The 21,589-nt window shown below is 39.7% G+C and overlaps 1 protein-coding gene across 2 annotated transcripts in view; it reads right to left on the reverse strand.

Moving 5' to 3' along the window:
- The window catches only part of GSK3B (glycogen synthase kinase 3 beta), a 149,808-nt gene that overhangs the window by 92,597 nt on the left and 35,622 nt on the right, over window positions 1-21,589 (reverse strand). For both annotated transcript variants that reach the window (XM_058822208.1, XM_058822217.1), the window contains exon 2: window positions 1,325-1,518. In XM_058822208.1, coding sequence (XP_058678191.1) covers window positions 1,325-1,518 — 194 coding nt within the window. The remainder of the gene's footprint in view (window positions 1-1,324; window positions 1,519-21,589) is intronic.

Raw genomic sequence — 21,589 nt, forward strand, 5'->3', positions numbered from 1 at the left:
AATTATTAATATCTGATGGTCAGGAACTAAAATGCTTGGCCAAGTTTTCATTTTGATGCACTGCAAAACCCCAGTTACAAGACTAAAGAAATCAAAGGCTCTTGTCAAAACCACTAGCTGACATCAACCAATCATGACAGGATATAGGAAATATCCTGACCTTTCCCCTTAAACCTATGCAATGGGAAGAGACCAAAAAGCTCCTTTTAAGTACTAGGTTTAGAATTTGCTTTTCCTTTTCTGTTTTACCTCTTCTTTCCTCTCCTAAAATAAGGCACTCTTACATCATATTGCATGCTTCCCAAGTACTAATTACCTTCAACCCATAATACAGTCCAGAAATAACTCAGATGCAAGAAGTATGTAAGAACTCTATAAATCCTCCTTAACTGGAAGTAAACAATTCTGCATTACATTAATTTAAATGCATCTTTCCCATTTTCCTTTGAAGTACTTCAAACCAATGTTTTTGCCACCAAAAAAGGACACAAACTACAAATATTACCAGTGAAACTAGATGTGTATGAGGTCTTGCTGTGAAAACAAGATATATTAAAACCAGGACCTCTGCAATCATGTACTGCTTGCACAAGCTGATCTGCAGGCCACCTGACTATAAGGGAATGAGGTCAAGCACATTAAGTACCAAGCTGTGGACTAACAGAAGTGTTGAGATGGCTTATGGTTCTTAAATTTATTTGGTTTAAAAATCACACAATCTCTTTGGAAGGCTACCAGTTTAGAATAAAGGACCACTAGTCTACTAAAACCACCAGGGTAAGAACATATTTATAAATAACAAAAAAAAATAAGTGATCTTCAGCCCAAACTGCCCTGGGCTCAGTATTTGTTATCTTGTTGCTTGGCCTTTATAATTTCTGATTTACTCAAATATAGCTTTCAACTTTATAGGTGCAGCAACAAAAAACAAAGCCTAAAGGCTCCTGTTCCTTCCAGCAGTTTAATTATTAATGACTGGAGAAGAGTTTATGCTAGAAAAAAGTAACCTTAAGACAAGCTTTTCCTTTGTTTCCACAGTTCACTGTCTGAGAAATTTGGCCAGCAACCTGGAAACAGCACATCAACTCAGCATTTTTAGCTTCCTGATTTGCACTAATACAAATAATCATAGTGACTCACCGATTTTCAAGTTTAACTACTGCTTTATCATAATCCATCTGTTTAATTTTCAGTCCCAAAAAATTTTAGGCATATTTATGCTCTTCAATGAAAATATATTAATAAAATCAAAAACACTGCCATCAAAGACATGAAAAAGGAGATAACATTCATGAAAATACTATGAACTTATGCATAGGCTCACCTTAAATCTTTTATCCTGCAGGACTTTCTTAATGGCCACAAGCTCTCCTGAATCACAGAGTTTGGCTTGATACACAACACCAAAAGATCCATTTCCAATCACCTTGGTGTCTGTGTAGCTGACTTCTTGTGGTCGGTCTGGACCTTGTCCAGGAGTTGCAACTACTGTAGTCACCTTGCTGCCATCTTTGTCTCCTGCAAAGCAAGAGATACACAAATAATCAAAATACAAGCGTAAACAAGATGACCAACAACACTAAAACAGAGGAGGGTAAGACGAAGATTTAGATCAGCATATGTACTTCAATATTATAGAGAAAACCTCCGACAAAATGCAAAGAAAACACTGGGCATGTTATTTTACATATATATATATATATATATATATATATATATATATAAAGTGATGACAATTTTTCATGTAGATTATTGCTAAGAAAAATTTGCTCTCCAGAAGCAAATAATTGAGCAATAAAATGTAATGCACAAAGAAGCCAAGTATTTATCCCTACATCTGATTGTCAAGTAAGTGATATTAAACACACTGTTTGCATTACCAAAATGAAGCATTTTTCCATATTTTTCCTATAACTGAGGAAACCAAACTGCCAGTATGAGCTCAGCTCAGCACTCTGATCTTTACAGGCATTTATCTGGCAACAACAAAAACCAGGAGCACTTTAGGTTTGTTACAAATCCACCCAGATGTACAGCTTCAGCTTGCAGCACTAGGAAGCATAACCTTTGTCAAAGCTGGCTGCGTGCACCTGAAGCCAAACCTAGGCTGCATCAGATGGCACACTCTTGTTCCTCCCTTCTTCCATGTCTGGACTTCCTTGCACAGAAGGGAGGCACCTGCTGGGGCAGGGGAAGAAGGGGGAGAAGGATGCCAACAGCAGGCACTTAACTGGTGTCTCAACAGGAACCAGAGCACAGGCAGGGACAGTGCTCAGGATGCAGGAGCACAGTGGAAGCTGCACAGGTGAATGTGCTGTGGCACACATGCAGCAGCTTGGGGCTCCAGCCACTTTCCATCAAAAGACCCTGTGCAAGCCACTGTTACTACCAGTAGTGCTTCACCCTGTTTCAAGTCTGATTTTGTTCATAATAGGAGCAAAGCTTTAGGCACTGTACAAGCACAGTCTGGGCATTTCTTGCCATTAAGTTGCAATAAAGAGCCCTTCAGGCTTGGGTTACAGAACCAAACAGGGCTGCAAGAAAAACCAGAACCTGCTGTTGCATAGCAGTCACCACAATTCTACAATAACTGTTCTCAAGAAATGCCCATCACACCTGCCTATTAACAAACCTGCTCTCCATGACTTTCTCCAGGAATTATCTTCACTTCTCATGCATTTAGAAAAATCTTTCCAAGAGACAGCTTGATCAATAGCGCTAGTGTAGTTCAGGCAAAATGCTCTTTGTTCTGCTCCAAAAAGGGCATGGAAAAAAATGGCACAGCTCACTCTCTTTCCCCCCACTGCCTGCTTCAAACATGAGTGCTGTTGCAAAGAAAGTTATTATGATGGAGAAGTTATTTCTCTTTAGGAAACCTCTAACCTCACTGCTAAAAACTACTCAGGTACAGCACCTAAACCCAGGCTCTGCAAGGGAAGCTTATCTCAGCTCAGCCCAGCATGCTGGTGACTTCTTAGGTCTGACTTACAACACACTTGTTTGCACAGCCCAGCACAATGTTTGCAGCTTGTGCAATGCTGCAATCTCATGATCAGCTTGTGTACCAAACTCTCCTCTGTGGAGCTGCTGCCTGTCCAATCCTCATCCACTCTCCACTTACACACCTGATTGCTCTTATCAAAGCCTAATATTCTGCATTTCGTCCTGACTGAACTGCATCCAAGGTTACTGAGCTCTCTTGCAAGATTGTCAAATCCTTTAATCAGTCACTATCCAGAGATTTTTTTCCCAATGATACATGAAATTTACCTAAGAAATTGGTGAAAACTGGTGAATCCTGTAAGACTGCCTAAAAGCCCTGCAAAAAACCACAAAATATCTCATCCTTTTTTTTTCTTGGACCTCCTGTTATGCTCTAACAAAATAATCATTTTGTATGTCTTTCATGGGATTTCCCGTAGTCCATTGTTCTCCTAGATTTTCTCATGAGAAAATCAGTTTGCAAACTTCAGAGTCAAGATACCTACATCTACTACTACTTCTTCTGCACCTACATAACTCAGAAGAAAAGCAGGTGGCTTGACACGATTTCCTTCTGAAAAGTCCACAATAACTACTACTCATCTCCTATGTTGCCTCTTAGGTTCTTACAACTTGTTTCCTTTTATGAGTACAACTGCTCCATGAAACAAATTAACAAATCAAATATAAATTAAGTACATTAGTGCTAAAGGCGCCAATTACTTGCCAAGCAATACAGAGTTGATCTACACTTTCCCCATAATGGTCACAAGAAGCTGAAATGCAGATTTATAGATTTGGAGAGAAAATGGGGTAGGGGGTAGAAAGGAACACTAGACAGATTAATATCTTCTTACAGGGAGAGGAAGAGAAGCATAAATAAAAGCATACTAGCTGCATGGAAAATTCATTCTCCTCTTTGATAACTGCAAGAAATAAAAGAAGGAAGTCACAAATACATAGAAATCCTTCTTTCAGTTTTTGTTAACAAACTGAAAGTGTAACTCTCATAGCAGCAATGCATTTTATTTGTCCAATTAATCATTCTAACCTTCCAAATATACAAATGAGTTATATCTGCTGTACTGCAGCAATCCTCATCAAATAAAAGGTAATCCCCTACCTGCTTAATTTTGAGGTGCATCTTTTTTTTCTTTTTGGCAGGGTTCACTAGATTAGAGTATTGAGATTGTTGTTAATGAGTTTTATTCTCCTTTTTTCCAAAAATCAAGACTAATGAACTCTTAGAGATAAAAATAATTGCCCCTGGCACCCTTGGTTGAGATTTGAAGTACTTGATATTAAGCGATCTGCTCTAAGGACTTTCTTCAGAGCTGCAATTCTCTCAGGGACCTCCTTGTCCACAAAAGCAAACCCTGAATTTCAGGCCAAGTGTTTTATCCCAACATGCAGCACACAGGCTGCAGCCATCCAGCCAACTCTTCCAGAGCTCAAATGAAAAACCAGTCAGCTTTAGACACTTTCCTTTAACTCCACAGGAAAACAGCTCCTACCTGAACTTGCTGAAATCATCAGCGCTTAGAAGTGTATTCACTGACACTTTAAACACTACACCAAGAATTACATTGTTGCTTTACCAGAATTTACAGAGCATTAAGCCTCACAGAGCCTTCTCCCAGCTTCCTGCTTTCAGGAAACAACAGGTTTTGCAAACCATCCACAAAACACACCATAAGGGCTCCAATCTTTTAAAAGTTAAGGCTGTTAGGGTTTCAGTTATATTCTATTTCAGTATTGTTGAACCTGAGGGACTATAGGGTAAAATTCACCTTGCACCCTTCACAGCTTTGATCTCCAAGAATAAAACATCTCACTGCTGCTCAAAGTACACAGATAATGTGTTTGTATGGCAGCAGCATCCAAGCCTGTTTCGCCACTCCTTGCCACAACATAGATGTAGGTACTGCTCCCAAGATCATACACAGTTCAGAATGGTTATCCCAGTTCTAATTGTCTGGACAGCAAGCACTGACTTGCCAGCCAAACAGCACAGGAAGGAGTTCACTAAACAGCTTTCAGAAATGCTGGGTTTAGCCTCAGCATGATGGAAAATGGTAGAGAGGAAACAGCCCTACCCAGCAATCTTCAGTACCTCCAAACAGACTCCTAACAGCATTACACCACAACAAGTCTTAAAGAGAAGCCTAGACAGTTCTTATCTCATTCCCTTCACCTCTTATTTTGTTTAGGACTGACTGTCACACTCTGTGACCCCAGCAGACAGGCAGGCACCACCAAACACTGAATACTCTCCACACCTTTGACTGTAAGGTCTACAACAGAACTAGGACATGAAATGGAAAAACTAAAGGAGGAAGAAAGGACTAAATAGCAAAATACTGAACAGCTCCTACAGCACAGTTTCACATGAAATGCATCACTAGCACATGTCCAGAGGCTGCTGTTTTCTAGGGCCAACAGCAATATGACCTTGCTTTACTCTAACCAAAAAGCAAATGCATGTGACTATAAAATCATCATCTATGCTAACCACCTTTATAACAGCCAGGGTATAGGCAAAAGGATAAATAAATAGTTATCACATTATAATACACTTGCATTTGGTATTTTATGGAAACCCTTAAAGCATTTCCTCACACAGTTCTGATGTTTAGCATCCATGATGTTGTATTTGGGTTTGGGTTTTTTTGATTAAGAGCTTTTTCCACAATTCTGATGTGAAATTGAAAACAAAATGTAGACATTTCAACTTCCAAGTGCTCTGATTAATCTAGCTCACTTTCTACCTGTAGTACATGATGACTACATGGACAAATCACAAGCATTACATAAAAGCACTGTTGAAAGCAGAGAATACTCATCAGCTTGTGGGAAGAAATGAGCATACTCCACTTAGAAGACCACAGACCATCAGTGCAAGCTACAACCCTATTTTTGCATCTAAAAAAAAAAAAATAAAAAATAAAACCTATGGTGGCATATGTTTTTGTTTTTACTCATGTGAGACTGTGGATCCTGCTACTGGGAAGCATTTTGTCACACATACCCCACCAGCTGCAGATTCCTTCTGCTAAGCTCACAAGTGACCACCTGTAAGTGCACTGCATGTATACCTTTGGCCTGTGCCAAATGAGGTGTCACTCAGTAAAATTCACTTCAGTCCTCAGGGACCATGAAAGGCATCCTTTGCTATTGATCATCCACACACACCTTCTACTGAATGGGCCTGGAGAAAGTCCAAAATTATGTCTGCCCTACATCCCTTTAGCTGTTTAGTGCCTGACTGAGCAGTGAAACCACACTTTAATGCAGAGATCTAAGAGTGCTTTTTTAGCTCTCAACTCTATATGTGGGTGCCCCCTTCCTCCTTTTCAATGTGATTTACAGTTGAAGAAACAATGTATTAGTACAATGATTACAGCAGCTTTACTTCTACTTCAAATGCAACCTTGATCCTTTGCACTGTCTACAAACTCCACCTTTTCCTCTCTTTTGACTTTACTTGTTTCCTCTCGCTTCCCTCCTCCTCACCAGCATGCTCACAGACTTTTCCATTAGATATTACCTAGGTTGTTTTAAAGTCCTAAAAGAAAACTTTACAGACATACAACACACTCTGTACAAGGTCTGAGGTCACATAACTGTGCTCATTTAAATAACTTCACTGATTTGTTTCAAATCTCAGTGTCACCCCCCTACTAAGACATGGCTCAATATTAAGTCACTTGACTATTTCTCCCCTTCATAAGGCTTAGCTGCACTGCTTCATCTTAATTTGCTCAGTGCTCAACAGTCAGGAGTCACTTCCACAGAAATCTGACACGGCTGGATCCAGCTCCTGCTGATGGGATTAGGTTACAACCAGGAGCTGACACAACTACCTAGAAAGAAATGAGCAACCAGAGGGGGATGGAAGTTTATCAGAACTGCAGTAGCTCTTCTCAGCTGTGGATAACTGGACAGTCAAAAGATCTGACTACTTTGTGAAAAAAATGTTTTAAGAGAAAACTTGTCTTGAGCTATCTGCTAGAATCTGGTGCTCATCATCACATAAGGCTATGGAATAAAACACCTGACTTCTCAGATAATTGTTCATGGCATGTGAAGGAAGAAGGAGGTCAGCAGCTGCTCTGAAAGTCTTTAACGTGGCCATTGTATGCTTGAGGAAACAGTGTCAGCAGCAGAAATCACTACTAATTTTCTTTTTCTAAATAATTTTTCCTACTACATTTTTTAAAAAGTTAGTTTCATGAAGAGCTAATTATTATGAGTCAGTACAGGGGAGAAAGTATTAAAATGGTATTTATGAACTGTTTTACTAGACAACTTCCTTTCCTCATCAGGGAGCTGCAAGAATGTTACCTAGTGGGAGACAAGATAAACCTAGAACCATTCAGAACCACAGAATGGTTTGAAGGGACATCAAAGCTCATACAGTTGCAACCCCTGCAAGCATCAGCAGAGAATCTGCACTTGAGCAAGCTATTCCAAGTCCCATCCAGGCTGGCCTTGAACACTTTCATAGACAGGGCATCCACAGCTTCTCCAGGCAACCTGTTCTAGTGTCTCACCACACTCACAGGAAAAAATTTCTATGTATAATCTCAAGTCTTCAGTTTGAGTCCATTACCCCTTGCCCTATCACTATAAGCCCTCGTAAAAAGTCCCTTTCCAGCTTTCTTGAAATGAACATTCATAGACCAAATCAGAAAAACTCAGGGAATCAAAGAAAGGAGTCTTACAAAACACAGTGTCATTTGGTTTTTCAATTTACACCGAACAAAAGGAGTCCTTGGAATTCCAAAAATAGTTCAGGTCAAGCATTGAATAAAAACCTGTAAGTGTGCCAATCATCACCCAGATAAGGCAGATGCATTCACTGAATATTTATATACCCACACACTTGTTTTAGCACCGAAAACGTCACTTGACTTCCTGACTGTAACTGAATACTGCAATAAAAGAGTGGCCATTAGACATTACTTAAGATCAGAAGAATCTCATGATTTGTACCCAAGGATTTTGGAAGAGCTAACTAAGGAGTCATTTTTGAAAGGAATCAGAACACTCAGAGAACTTCTAAGATGGATGGGATGATTCATACAATCCTGTTCTTTTGACAACAATTTTGGCTTAAGGACCACATCGGTTACATTAATAATGAATAAAGAAGCAGTAAGGTACTTCAGAGACCCAGCTGCTGGATTCCATATTGTTAGAGACTACAGGTTCATTTAGAATGAAAAAAAAGATAAACACAGTGATGCACAAGTACTGTGACTTCTGTAGGGTTTCTAACTTGCCATCACATCACAAATTAATGAAGAAACACATATACAGAAAGAAAAATTATTATTAATCAAATGATAATACACTAGCCCATAATTGCAAAATAAAATATAATAAGAGGTGCCACTAGCATTACTTTTTGCCCTCACACTTACTGTTTTTATTGACAACCTGAAAGAAAAGCCATGAAGTACTAAGACACAAGATTTAGAGTTATGCACAGGGTAGAGATCCATGAAAAAGCAGCCGACCTTCCTTAGTAACCCAGGAGCAAATTATGCAACGGGATCCAGAACCCAAGATCATAGGCCATGCAGCCAAGTCAAATAAAGTCATCCGCAGAGTGGAGTCATCAACTCTGACTTGCAGGACATCCCAACACAGACAGAAGCGCACACTGCTACTGAGACCTAAAGTAATCCTTAGATGTATAAGCAGAAGTACATCAGACAGACAAAAATACCTCAAAAACTCTTTGCTATTTCACACTCACTGAACAGCTACTGGAATAGCATGCTCAATCCTGATAGCTGAAATTCAGCAGTGATGATTCAAAACACTAGAGATTCACAAAGAAGCCTCAGACATCATAAGGTCAGCAAAAATGCATTACTTTGAGTGAAACTTAAGAGTGTAAACAATTTAAGTCAAAGAGAAAGCTGGAGGATTATCTCTAAAAGGAAGAAGGAACAGACACTTTAGAGAGAGCTCTGATATGCAGGTGGAGGACATACTGCAAATAATGACTAGAAACAGAAATTGCAAGAGTTTGGGATAGAACTGTAGGTGGAAAAAAAATTTAAAAAATTATTTCCTTACTAAAAGCTCTGAAAGATAGGGTTGTTTTTGCAACACAGATTTTTTATTTTAGACTACAATTTTTTTTAAAACAAAAAATACTGCTGAACTGCAACTGCTAGGCTTGAAATAAGAAAGCATACATACAATTAACGTGATGTCTCTTAGGGCCTTAAGAAGGTCACAAAAGCTCAAAACCCACAGAAATAATTTCTTTCAACTTAGCACTAATGTAATGGTGTCACAACTCAATATTAAATCTTCCACTTTCCACAACAGTCAAAATCCAAAATCTGCATTCAATTTAAACAAAAACACAATAACGTGATAAATAATGAAAATGTGAAGACTGGCAGGCCATTCTTTGGCTTTATTGCTAATGATTAAATTATAGGCACAGTTAATTATGTGTCAATTCAATTCAGCTCAATCCCAAGACAAATTATCTGGACAAATTTCAGCAACAACCACCAAGTCAAAGATCACAAAGTGAAAAGATTTCTAAAACAGCCTGAAATCAAAGTTGCCATCACCTCTAGCTGGACACATAGGAAGGAAGTAAAAGCAAAATTGTTCATTCCACTTGTCCCAAGTAACAATGCTTTTTACATGTCAATCATTTGAAAAAGTAATTTTGTTTTTTTTTTTAAATTTATCTTGCAGAAGGCCAAACCTTAACCTCAAAACACCATAGCTCTACATTTTGCTCAACAGTTTCTAAAATGGCAAATTCAAAGCACTAAGGGTGAAGTTTATGCAAGAAAGAACTGAAAAACTGATCAAAAAGTAAACAGAATACCAGCGACTGACTTCTGTCTAGTGAAATAAACTATCCTATCACTACAAAAAAAAGTCAACTGTTTAGAAAGGTGATATAACATTATTATAAATTGAAACTGAGTAGCTCAACTGACCTATTTTTGAGGTCATTGTGTCACTAAAAACAAAAAAAGAAACTAAATGTATTTCCAGCAGACTGTGACAAGTAATGGAATGACTCATATGCTTAGATTTGATGTAATAAACACATAAAATTACATCAAGATGAGTAGCTGGAACAGCATCTGCATTTACTGCATCCCAGTTCAGACATTCAAAATGCCATTGGGGCTTCAAGTCTTTCTTTAGAGGTAATCACAGACTTTTGGAGAGTGTGTTCAATTCACTCTCTTTGAAAGCTTAACGCTAAAGATTGCAGACAAATATTTAAAGAATAAGCAGAGCAGCGAGCAGGTTCCAGAACATTCACATGATAAGCTTGTTAAAATGTCCACTGAAAGGTCACATGAAGTTCTCAGGCACTGACTTTCTACAGATTTTTGTATCTTGACCACGGAAGTCAAAGTGAGCACAGCACGGTATTGGCCACGCAGTTGTGCTTCCCTACTCCAGCATAAACTTGACAGTGAACAGTTTAAAAAACAAAACAAAAAACCCAAGAGGAAAAAGGATGGGAAGAGCCCTGTTGATCTAGCCCAGATGCCTATCACACTGGCCATCAGATGACCTCCCTGGATCCAAGTGTGGCAGATGGGATTCCAACAATCAGCTGCTTACATCGGCCACCATGAAATCCCAGCAAGTTAACACCCCACTGATTTATAAACCAAACAGCTGAATCCAGAAGGCATGTTTACTCACAGTGCATGAAAAAAAACAACTTCATTTTGCTATACGCTGTCCCTCCTACCAATGTGTAATGTGGTGCCCACACCTTTCTGAGGCACATTTAAGGTCTGTGCTACCCATCTCTAACACAGAGCTTGCTTCAAGCACTCTTTCAGTTATGGCAAACATAGACCAAAACCATACATTTACAAAGAGAGCAGCACATAACACTCAGGTAGGGAAAAAATTCTGCACAATTACCTTGGGGAGTACCATAAAAAGAAATTTTTTTTCTGTGACTAAACAAAATATATCCATAAGAATGCTTACACTTATATTTCTGCTTTGGAAAAAAACCACAGAAACATACAATTAAGGTAATCTAAACACTGGCTGCCAGTGGGGTTTCATAAGCAGTCTCATGCTTGTTAACAAGTTATTTTTAGTAGGCACTCTTTCTGTTCTCCTCTCTCTCCACCCACATGCACAAGAACCCACCCCACAAAAGCTATTTAGCTATATAAATAAAATTTAAACTTAGATAAGGTGATTCCACAGATTAGGAAGCAAGTACCAAAGCATTCATAATAGATTTTGTTTTTATGATCCTGGTAATTTGAGCCCCAAAAAGCTTACAGGTTAAATGCAGCACAAGAGACAAGAACAGAGATAAGGAATGAACAGAAACAGAATGACACCATTTTAGCATAAGACTGCAGCCTCAGTAGTATTCTCTTTTGCTTTTTAGCTCTGAGTTAATTGCTAGCTGACAAATTCAACCCATACAGTACTAGGATTTCTTATTTGAAGTTCCCTTTAGTTATTCTTTCCTCTTACATCATCAGGGACATGATTTAGCAAATATTTGCCAAAGACAGCTATAGCAGTTCAGCTGACACAGAGTACCTTATAAACCCCTGTAACTGAGCCCTGACACGCAGAACCCCGAGTTACAAACATATCGTGTTTATCCACTTGTTAGTGCCATTCAACAGCTGACCCTGAACGAGCCTGTCAGTGTCTTCCAGCAGGGCTGAGGGGTGAATCCATTGTTAGGCTACTGACACACCTACTTTAACACCACTGTCAGAGACTCCAGAACTCCCACCCCCCAAAGAATACCAAATAATAAACACCTCATCTGGGGAATTCCCTACAAGCTTCCCATCCAAATATCTGGTATGACCTGCAAACTTCTCACTGAAGCAGTTTCTTGCAAACTGCTTAAGTAGAGAGGCTGTCTACTTGCTGCACATCTCCCTAACTGCACTTGTTTGAGTTTTTCAATCCAGTTAAATGTACATGTCACCGAGACAAGCACATCTCTGACCCCTGAGAACAGACATCACCACCGTTTTTTCCTTTTCATTCTGTCATTGCACCCACCAAGAGGCTTCAATTTGAAAGAACGCACCATTAAGCAAAACCCACAGAAAGCCACCTGCAGTAGCTGCAAGTTGCCAAGACCCTCTCTACCACACACACAAATTAAGAACATCTTAATACATCTTAAAGGGAGTCTCAATTCTCCTAGTGGAGGTTTAAATAAAATGTCTTTCAGCTGTAATTACAGCAGTGCTTAAGTCTGAAGTGTGACTAGGACCCCACTGCGCTAGGCACAGCACCAGGAATAAGAGACAGCTCCTGCCCCTGCTGGGAGGGATGGCCAAAAAGGAAATAGGCTAAAGAAAGAAGAAAATAAAGCAAAGGTAAGGAACAGCAAAAACACAGGTAAAAAAATGCAAAATGTCCCAACCCTCCAAAATGTTAGCACTGAAAAGTGCAGAGAAGCAGAAGCAAGAGCAGAGAATCCAGGAGAGGATTTGGAGCACGACTGTAAGCATATTAACACTGAGCTGAGAGAACCCACAAGTGAGTTCTCCAGGGGTGTGAAACACTTGCTGTCACCACTTCTGCAGGCAGCCCAGGCCAGCAGAGCCTCGGGGTAGTTCTGTGGCCTCTGCAAGCCTTGCCAGACTGTGGAAAAAGGAGGGCACAAAGCAAGCAGTTCCTCATCTGCTGGAGTCTCCCTGGCAGGTGCCTTCTGCCACACTGTGAAGACAATCCTTATCACAAAGGTGCGCTCTTAAACCTTGAAATTTTTGTCTAAAAAATGAAGAGTAATTTCTGTATTAATGGGTATCATAGGTGGGTTTGGAAATCCAGGGGCAGTGAACAGCAACAGCCAACTTAACCTGCAAAGCTTTCCTGGCAGAGCAAAGGATGAAGCTCTCACTTTGTGAGAGCCATGGATTCTAACATATTTTTCTGCTCTCTGGAGTATTAGAGGACTCTCCTTTCCTTTGCAATTTCTCCTTTCAGTCAAGTACTCCATAATTATGTCATCCAATTAGGACCTGACATGTTTTCTTGCTCTTCTGCTTCACTGAACACATCACAAAAATACAGCACATACTTGTCATGCTATTCTCTCTATGACCAAGAAACAGCATCTTGGACCCAGAGTCCAAGACAGAGAATGAGACAGATCAAAATCACAGTGAGGAACAGATTGTTTGGAATCTGAGACAGCAACCAAATCTCAAAGAGAAAGACAGATGAAGCTAGTTATGCATTTGGTGACCATCTTTTAAGATTGGAGGAGGAGTAAGAGAACTGCCAGCTGCTGAGAACCAACATCCACTTTGGATAGGAAGTACAGTAAATAAAATGTCAAAAATTAGTAGGAGCCAATCTGAATCCCTACGATGATGGTGAGCTGAGGTTAAACACCATTCTAAGAGAGAAAGAGGCCATTGCCAACTGCTTCTCCAGAAAGCAAAATCGTTGTGCTACCCTGTTCAAACCATGCTGCAGAGCACAGACCATCTTTAAGAGACTCCAACAGCCTCTGCACCCATCTTGAATTACTGCTTCAGATTGTGCCACAGAGCAGCACAGGAATGGAACAAGTCCATTTAGGTTAAAGATGGTTTTGAATTAAAGGAGAACGTTATCTCAATTAACATTAAGAAACTGCAGGCATGCCATCAGTGCAATGCAGATATCTTCCATGGCAGGAGTAGCTATCCTGGTGAAGGAGCTATTATTATAGATGAGGCAGCATTGTAGAAGCCAGATGCATAAGCTATTCACCACTGGCAAGTCCTGCTTTTGAAATTTATTTATTTTTTAAAGTAATAAAAATAGTAGAGCACGAAGAGCAAGAGAACTAAGTGTTGGACATCTCTAAAGCTATTTAAGGTAACAAGAGAAACTACAGCTTATTTTCACATTGTACGTAATCTGATCAAAGTGGGGGCCACTGCCAAAAAAAGATGGTCTTACTTCCCACTTTTATGTTCCTGCCATAGCAAATCTGGCAATCTTGTAGCCTGAGGATGAGTCAGTTTAGCCTACTGATCTGACAAACGAATCCATCTCCAAAATAAAGGAAACCTCAAATCAGCAAGCTGAACTGACTCATCCTGAGGACAGGCAGTTGCTAGATCTGGGGAAAGGAAGGACTGGGTACAAGCATGTTCCTCACTGCCTGTACTCCCAGGAAAGCCACGCTGAGTGCAACACAAACCCACAGCAGAGGCGCGGCAGAGCGGCAGGCTGTGGAGGAGGGGCAACCCTGGCCCTCCCACCCCTCCCCGCGCCCTGACACTGCCCTGGAACCAGGTATCGAATGGCTGCCCTCTGAAGGAGAGCTGCATCCCAGCTCCTCCAGAGGAACACAAGGGCCTGCCCAAAGCCATGTGAGCACTAGGGCTGGCAGAGCGAGGAGATGGAAGCAGCCTGAGTAATTCCCTGCCATGACAGCCTGTGCCAAGGGCACGCTGGATCAGCCAAGCTCTGGGCTTGGGTGAACCAAAGGGGAAGCACCTGGGCACCACATCCCCTGCACTCTCAAAGCAAAACACAAGCTCATACTGTCAAACTACTGACATTTCTATTATGGTTAAAAAAAGCTCAACAACCAAGTTACATTACACCAGCACAGACTTCTACTCTGGAGAGTAACTATATTGCCTTAAAATGCATGTTTTAGACAATAAAAAGTATCATTTTCTCCTATGGTTTCTTAAACCTACTAAGAAGTTTATTCTTTTTCTCTCAGAAACAGTACACCTATTTCAATACAATTTTTTGCCCCAGCGAAAGGACAATAATATAATTCAAACTACAGAAGATGTCTCCAAATATTTGATTGCAATATACAGATTTTAGGAAAATAAAATCCTCTAAAATGGGAGTAAGTTTTGTCCAGAAAGAAAAACATGAACAAAAGTAATACTTCTCTTAAGAACAAGCCCAGGCATCTGGGGACTTAATTCCCTTCTGCCAGCATATGAGCAGACAGGCTTTCAGGGAAAAATACACATACAGCTGGAATTTTTGAACTGTTCCTGTAATTGTTTGTTAAGGAAGACTGCTGAGGCTTGAAATCCTAAAATAGAGACAGGTATCTGGAAACAGGGGGAAGAGAGCACCACTTTTTTAAGGAAAGATTCCTTTCAATCTTGCCAGTAAGAGGAAAAATAAGTAACAAAATCAGACCTTTCCCAAATACTGTTGCTTTCCATACTGGACAAAGGCAGTATCACACTTGAAGACATCACAAAGCAGAAAATAAATTCTACTAAGTAAAATGCCTGAAAAAACATGAACAGTTTTTAAGGCAACGAACATTTCTGTTATCTATCTATCCACATATATATATATATATGTGTGTGTGTGTGTGTGTATGTATCTGCAAAAGTCATACCTATCCAGAAGGGGCAGTTTCTCAAGGGCTGCTGGTCCAAACCTACATAGGTTTTGAAGGCACCTAGGCTTTTTTTTGCCAGCAGTACAGCAAGTTCTCTTAATTACAAGCTTGACTGTCTTGGAGGGAAGACAAAACAGGTCTTAACACAGCTAGCTTTTCCTTGTCTTCTTGCATACACCGTCCTAGGAATCTCAGGCAAGATAAACCAGGTATTATGAAGCCAGGACTGACTGCATGCAAAAGATTTCCATTTTCTAGAAGGAAAAAATGGAGCCCAATATTTTTCTGCTGCTGTTACAGCTGGAGAATAATGGCAATGCTTTACCTTGGTCCAGGTAAGGAGGCTACTTGCAACACAATAACAGACATCTGTCTCAGAGGAGAGTAAATACAGAGGAACAACCTAATATTCTTGCAGACAAAGGTTTCATTACCTGCCTCAGAAGACAGTAACAAAGCACTTTGAGGAACACAATTCCTTTATTATAAGGACTCATATTAAAAAAAAAAAGAAAAAAAGATACTCAAATATGATATTGATCAAGAAAAAGAAAGCACATGGCTTCATCTACTCCATTTTTCCTTGTCTTACAGCAGCAAACAGTATTTCAGGAAGAGTATAAAACAGGACAAACTTGCAGGGATAGCTACCCCAGCACTCTCCCAGAGCTCAGCTATAGGTGGCTTGGGAACTTCCTAAGCCAGAGGCAGCATCTCTGGATTTTTCTTCCTGAGTTTGCAAACCCAGCCCAGGATCTGAAGATAATACACACAGTGAGCCAACCAACCATTTCTACATAGACATAAGCAGAAGGGACATCTCCAAATAATATCAGTGTCAAGACTATCCAGTAGAAAGCTGAAATTTTATCTCAACATCTACAGTAGCAAGTAGTGACAATTCTGTTCAAAGACCAGGATGGCTAAGGCATGTGCCAGCTAAGGCATATTACTCAACATCCAGGCATTTTTTATTACATGGGATTAGTCTCCATCTTGCTCATAAATTCATCTTGGGACAGAAACAATATAATCTAAACAGGTGTCTTTAAATAGACTAAATAAACTTAGCATGAATTTGGGAATAGGAGAGGGTCACAACAACATAAAATAAAGATCAAGTAGCAGCGAGCAAGAATTGAGAAGAAAGTAATTCTTGAAAAGGAGCATATAGAATATGCTTGAATGCTTGCATTTTGGCTGAGACAGGAAGTCTCGAACAGAAATTATTTTCCACAGTAGCAGCCACTGAACCACAAACCCACAATGAAATTTCATTAAGACATTACAGCCTGGCACTGTAGGAGAGATAACAAATGCATAAATCAAACTTATGGGAGCAGGATTTTGGCAAAGGCAAGATGAGACTCATCATCTTAAAAAGCTATGTCAAAACCCAACAAAAAGCAGAAAAAATTGGTTGTGTTTCAGCTTAGATAAAGTTATGACGAAGTACACTCTTTTTTTTCTTCTAGTAGAAACGTTCTTCTGAAAAAACATGTTTTTGTAACAATCAAATCAGTAATTGTCCTTTATCTGCCAAGAAATGAACCCAGGACTCTGTTTTTCTTTACACTTGCATTTAAGGAAGCATCTAATACTTCACTTTTTGGATCCTTGATAAAAATCAAACAGCCCTACAATTCAGTGTGCAATTAAAAGAGCCAGCTCTTCTCCCAGTATCTTCCTTGAAGCATGTAATTGAGTTGGTACATAATTTTGTAATTAGTGAAAATGTTTGCAAAATAATTATTTTCTCTGTAAGAGGACCTGAAAATACAGTTTACTTTTTAATCCAAATACTGCTCCTTCTAGTTTGTCACATCCCAAGAGTCTGACAGCTAACATGGCAGATACAAACTACTGGATGTAGTGCCTGCTGCCTGCATCACAAACAAAGCAACAAAGGAAAACCTTTCAATATTTATATGTATTGCTCTTATCAGAGGCGGTTAATGTGTGCATTCATCAGAAGTAGATGGGTGGGAAATATTCAAGCCCAAATTCTCACCGTTTCCAACACCAAAGATTATGGCAGTATTGACACTACTCAAAGATGGGGTTTTTAGTTTATTGTCATCTATCCCATTGACAGATGGCAATAAACCTTTACTATTAGCTCATTTGCCAGGGCAGCAGAATTACTCCTCAGAAAACTGGGATCAGATGAATAAATGGACGTGAGGTATCATATTTGTATAGGATGAATAAAAATTGGCTTTCTCCACAATTCCAAGTACTTCAGAAGGTCCCTACACCACTAAAGAATCTAGACACAAAATGAGGCCTTCAGAGTAGAAAGCCAGGGCACTCTATTACAGAATTAGAAATTGTATCCAGAGGAGAAAACGCCCTTGGTAATTACAAGACCTGTGGCCTTTAAGGCTTGGAAGCACAATGTGTCTTATGCAAGAAAGCTCTATCAAATTAACTACAGAGCCATTTCTTAAAACCAAGAAGTTCTTTATTTCCTTGATATATTAAAACAGAAAGATCTACAGCTAAGATAGCAACACGTTCTCCAAACACAGGCTTTGAAAACTGTGAACAAAATCATAAAGTATCTTAGGTCTTCATGCTCATGTAAGAAACATCACTAAAAAAAAAAATCAGTCACCAGAACAAACAAGGATAGCATTCACAGATTTCCACAAAATTAGAAAAACATCCTGAGAATACCACTGCAGTGGTTTTCAGCATAGCAGATCAGATACACACTGGTTTTTAATAGTTCTAAGTTACTCGTTTAAATTTCACAATCCATCCCCCTACCACTAACCCCACCAGATACAGAAGTCTCCACAGAACCCACACAGGACAGATCAATGCAACATCGTCTACAAAACACATTCAATCCGCGGCCACGATCAACACAACACAGACAATTCATCTTCCAAAAAATCACCTGAAGTCAGTCCAATTATGAGAAACAAAATATTTAACAGGATTTTTCCGTTATGACAAAAATTAGTGAATATACAGACACCTGTAAGCTTCCAACAGACAGGCTGAGTTCCAGGGTTTCACAGCCATCATTCCCACCTCCAAAATGATGGCTGAGCTTTGGCACTAGAACATCCCTTCCAAGTAGGTAATCACACACTGGTACAATGTATTGCAGTTTCACACGTGTGTGGTCTTGCACATTCTATTATTTCAGCATCAATGAGAGCAATTTGAATGTAACATAAAGGTTAATTCAAGCAGAAGAGCAATTTTCTGTCTTCCATATTTCCTATGAGGATTCAATAATGACTCACTGTCACCAACACAAGTCTTTCTAGATCAAAGCAATGCTACAGGAGTTCAATATTCTATTACCATAGCCTATGGCCACAAGTCAACATTTACTGCATATTACACATTTGCACTTAAACAATGACACTTTGCCAGAAAAGGGTAGCAGTGAACTTCATGAAAATAATATCACAGTTGTCACAGCAGCCACAACTGCAAAGCAACTTTTTACAAAGAACAGGATTAGCACTCCTAACTTGATGGGTTTTACATAGAAACTTACTGGTTGATATTGCAGTTGCATGTTGCTTTTGTCTGGTAGCTAAAAAATCAGATTAAAAAGTCTCCCACACACTGACAGCTCTCCCCTCTGTCATAATCCAGCACACACTAAACCATGCTGATGAAAATGTTTGTGTGACTATGCTATAAATACCAATGAAGAAAAGGAAAGCAACCTATGTTTTTTAATTAAAAAATACATTTGCAAGTCTGGATCATCTCACTATCTGGTTTCACAGCACAGCTGTGGAAAAAAAAAAAAAACTGGCATTGGGGATTGAACAGGTCAGGGTCAGACAGCCTTCCCCACTAGGAAAACTAATGTAAATCTGTACAAAAAAAAAAAAAGAAGGCAGCAAGAGGTAAGGGGTTTGTTAGTCTTAACACAGATAATTCTTGTCACTATCAGAAACCTGTAACACAAGTGCTAGGAATGGCTCAGCAATTGTGTCAATTTTTTTTTTTAATTTCACCAGAATTAATGTACTAGAACTGTAAGTCACATACATATTTACATGAAGCCATCTGCCCAGTTTGGGTCTAATCTGCCCTGTAACACAGTGTAGTTAAAAATCTGCAGGAATGCTCTAATTATAACTGAGTTTTCACTTCTTATTATCCAAACCTATGCTTCTGGGCACACTGAGTCAGGAGAGGAAACTTCTCATTACTTGCAAGTTTTTCTCAAGTTCTTCAACAACTGGTTCTCCAAAACAATTCTCCAGTGAGAGTCTCTAGGGGTACAGATGGGTAAATGCAATCTCCATCCATGGCAAGACTGCAAATATTAAGAGCACAGCAAACAACCTGCTGAAACGAGTTGAATATGCCTTTGGCTAAGAGGAAACCAGCCAGCACTCCAAGCAAACAGGTAAAAGAAATCCAAGGAAAACACATACTTGGACTTCCAAAAAGTTCAGACTACTCCTTTAACAGCCTATGGCAAAAAGTCAAGGCTATAGAGGAAAGATCCAATTATAGGCAAAAAAGCTGGCTAAAGACTAGGAAGCCATGGTGAGACTTAATAGTCAACTTTCCACTACAGAGAAGAGTCAATAGTGGAACTGACCTGGCAGCATTGCTAGCAATCATCCTATTCAACATCTTCACTGACCTAGATAGAAGTGCACAGTGAAATCCTCCAAGTCTGCAGATAAAGCTAAGCTTTTTCAGGTCAGCCAGCTGCAATGGCACTAACTGTGAACTCTGGAAGGCCTTCACTAAATTGAGTAAGTAAAGTGTGGTAGATGAGCTTCAATGCAGAATGCAAACGAATCTATGAAAATAAATAGAAGGGGGGAAAAAACACATTAGGCTTCCATACTGAATTTATAGCTGGAGTTTACAATTCAAAGAAGTGATCCTGAAGTCATGACTGACAGCCCTGAAATTACAGGCTCACTGTGCAATATGCACTAAAATGCCACCTATATATTGGACATAACCAGTTCTGGAAGAGCTCAGAACAAGGCCGAAAGTAATTGGGCTGCTATGTAAAAATTTAGTGCACTGCAGTCTTAAGAACCAAGATGTGGAGACAAGAATAGCATATGAGCAGGGCAAAGCAAAATTTTAAAAGGTAAAGAAATGGTCAACTAAAGGATTAAAGACAGAGCAGCTGCCTTGGAAGAAAAGACTGAAGAGGCTGGGGCTCTTCAATATGAGTGCAAGATGATGGGGGTGGGAGGGTGTAACATTCAAAGCTTATTTGAATGGCAGTAAATATTTGATGGAAGTAGGTAAGCTCAACATAGCTAGTAAAGAACATTGGAAATCTGTTCTCTCAGGATTGTGAGCAGACACTAAAGGGAGCAGACAAGGATGCAGCCTCTGATGTTCCCAGTCTGATGACTGGATCCTAGAAAAGTGGGAGGATAGTGAGTCACAGAACGGCCATGCTCACTAGTACTCCCTAAACAGCAACGCGACTGTCACAGTTGAAGACTGCATTTTTGGCCATACAAACACCAAATACCTGACTCATATGGTACTTTTTACCTTCTAAATCAAAACTGGAAAAGAAAATGTTAAAATGAAATATTTCAAATGGGCTTAATATACCAGGAAAGCTTATTAAAATACAATTTCATTATCTAATTTTCATTGTATTCTTACAAGGAGACAGACCTCAGAAAAGCAGAGATTCCAAAGTAGGTGTGGTGAGAAGCCTGGTTTTCAGGATAGAGAATGAGAAGGAAGATACAAAGCTTAGGTATTTCAATTACACATTACTCTGGATACTTAAGAGTCAAGAAAAGCTTGGTTCCAAAACAGCTACACACCTCTGTGCCACAGGCTCCATCTCAGAGTTTCACCGTCAAAGGCAGCCCAGGTTAGAAGTGGGCTGCCTGCTCCCAGCTGTGTGACCAACCACAGTTACTGCTCCTTGATGTCATCTCAAGGGAATTCTACCCAGAGTAAAACATACCTTTAAATGGCTGTCTGATTCTTCATGAATGCCCATCCTCTCCAGTTCAATCTTAAATTAGGAGGAACAAAAATAACAAGCTTAAAACACTGAGTCACAGGCCAGTATCTCAGCTACAGAAGTTTCTTCAAAAGAGACAAGGCCACATCAAGCACCTGCACATGGTTGGTTTCAAGTACTAACAAACAAAGCAGCCTCACTAGTATTCCCCTCTGCCTTGGAAATGAGTGCCACAGAGCAGGGTGATAGTGAGGCTCTCATCCTCA

This window comes from Ammospiza caudacuta, chromosome 2, assembly GCF_027887145.1.
Source record: "Ammospiza caudacuta isolate bAmmCau1 chromosome 2, bAmmCau1.pri, whole genome shotgun sequence".
Taxonomy (NCBI): domain Eukaryota; kingdom Metazoa; phylum Chordata; class Aves; order Passeriformes; family Passerellidae; genus Ammospiza; species Ammospiza caudacuta.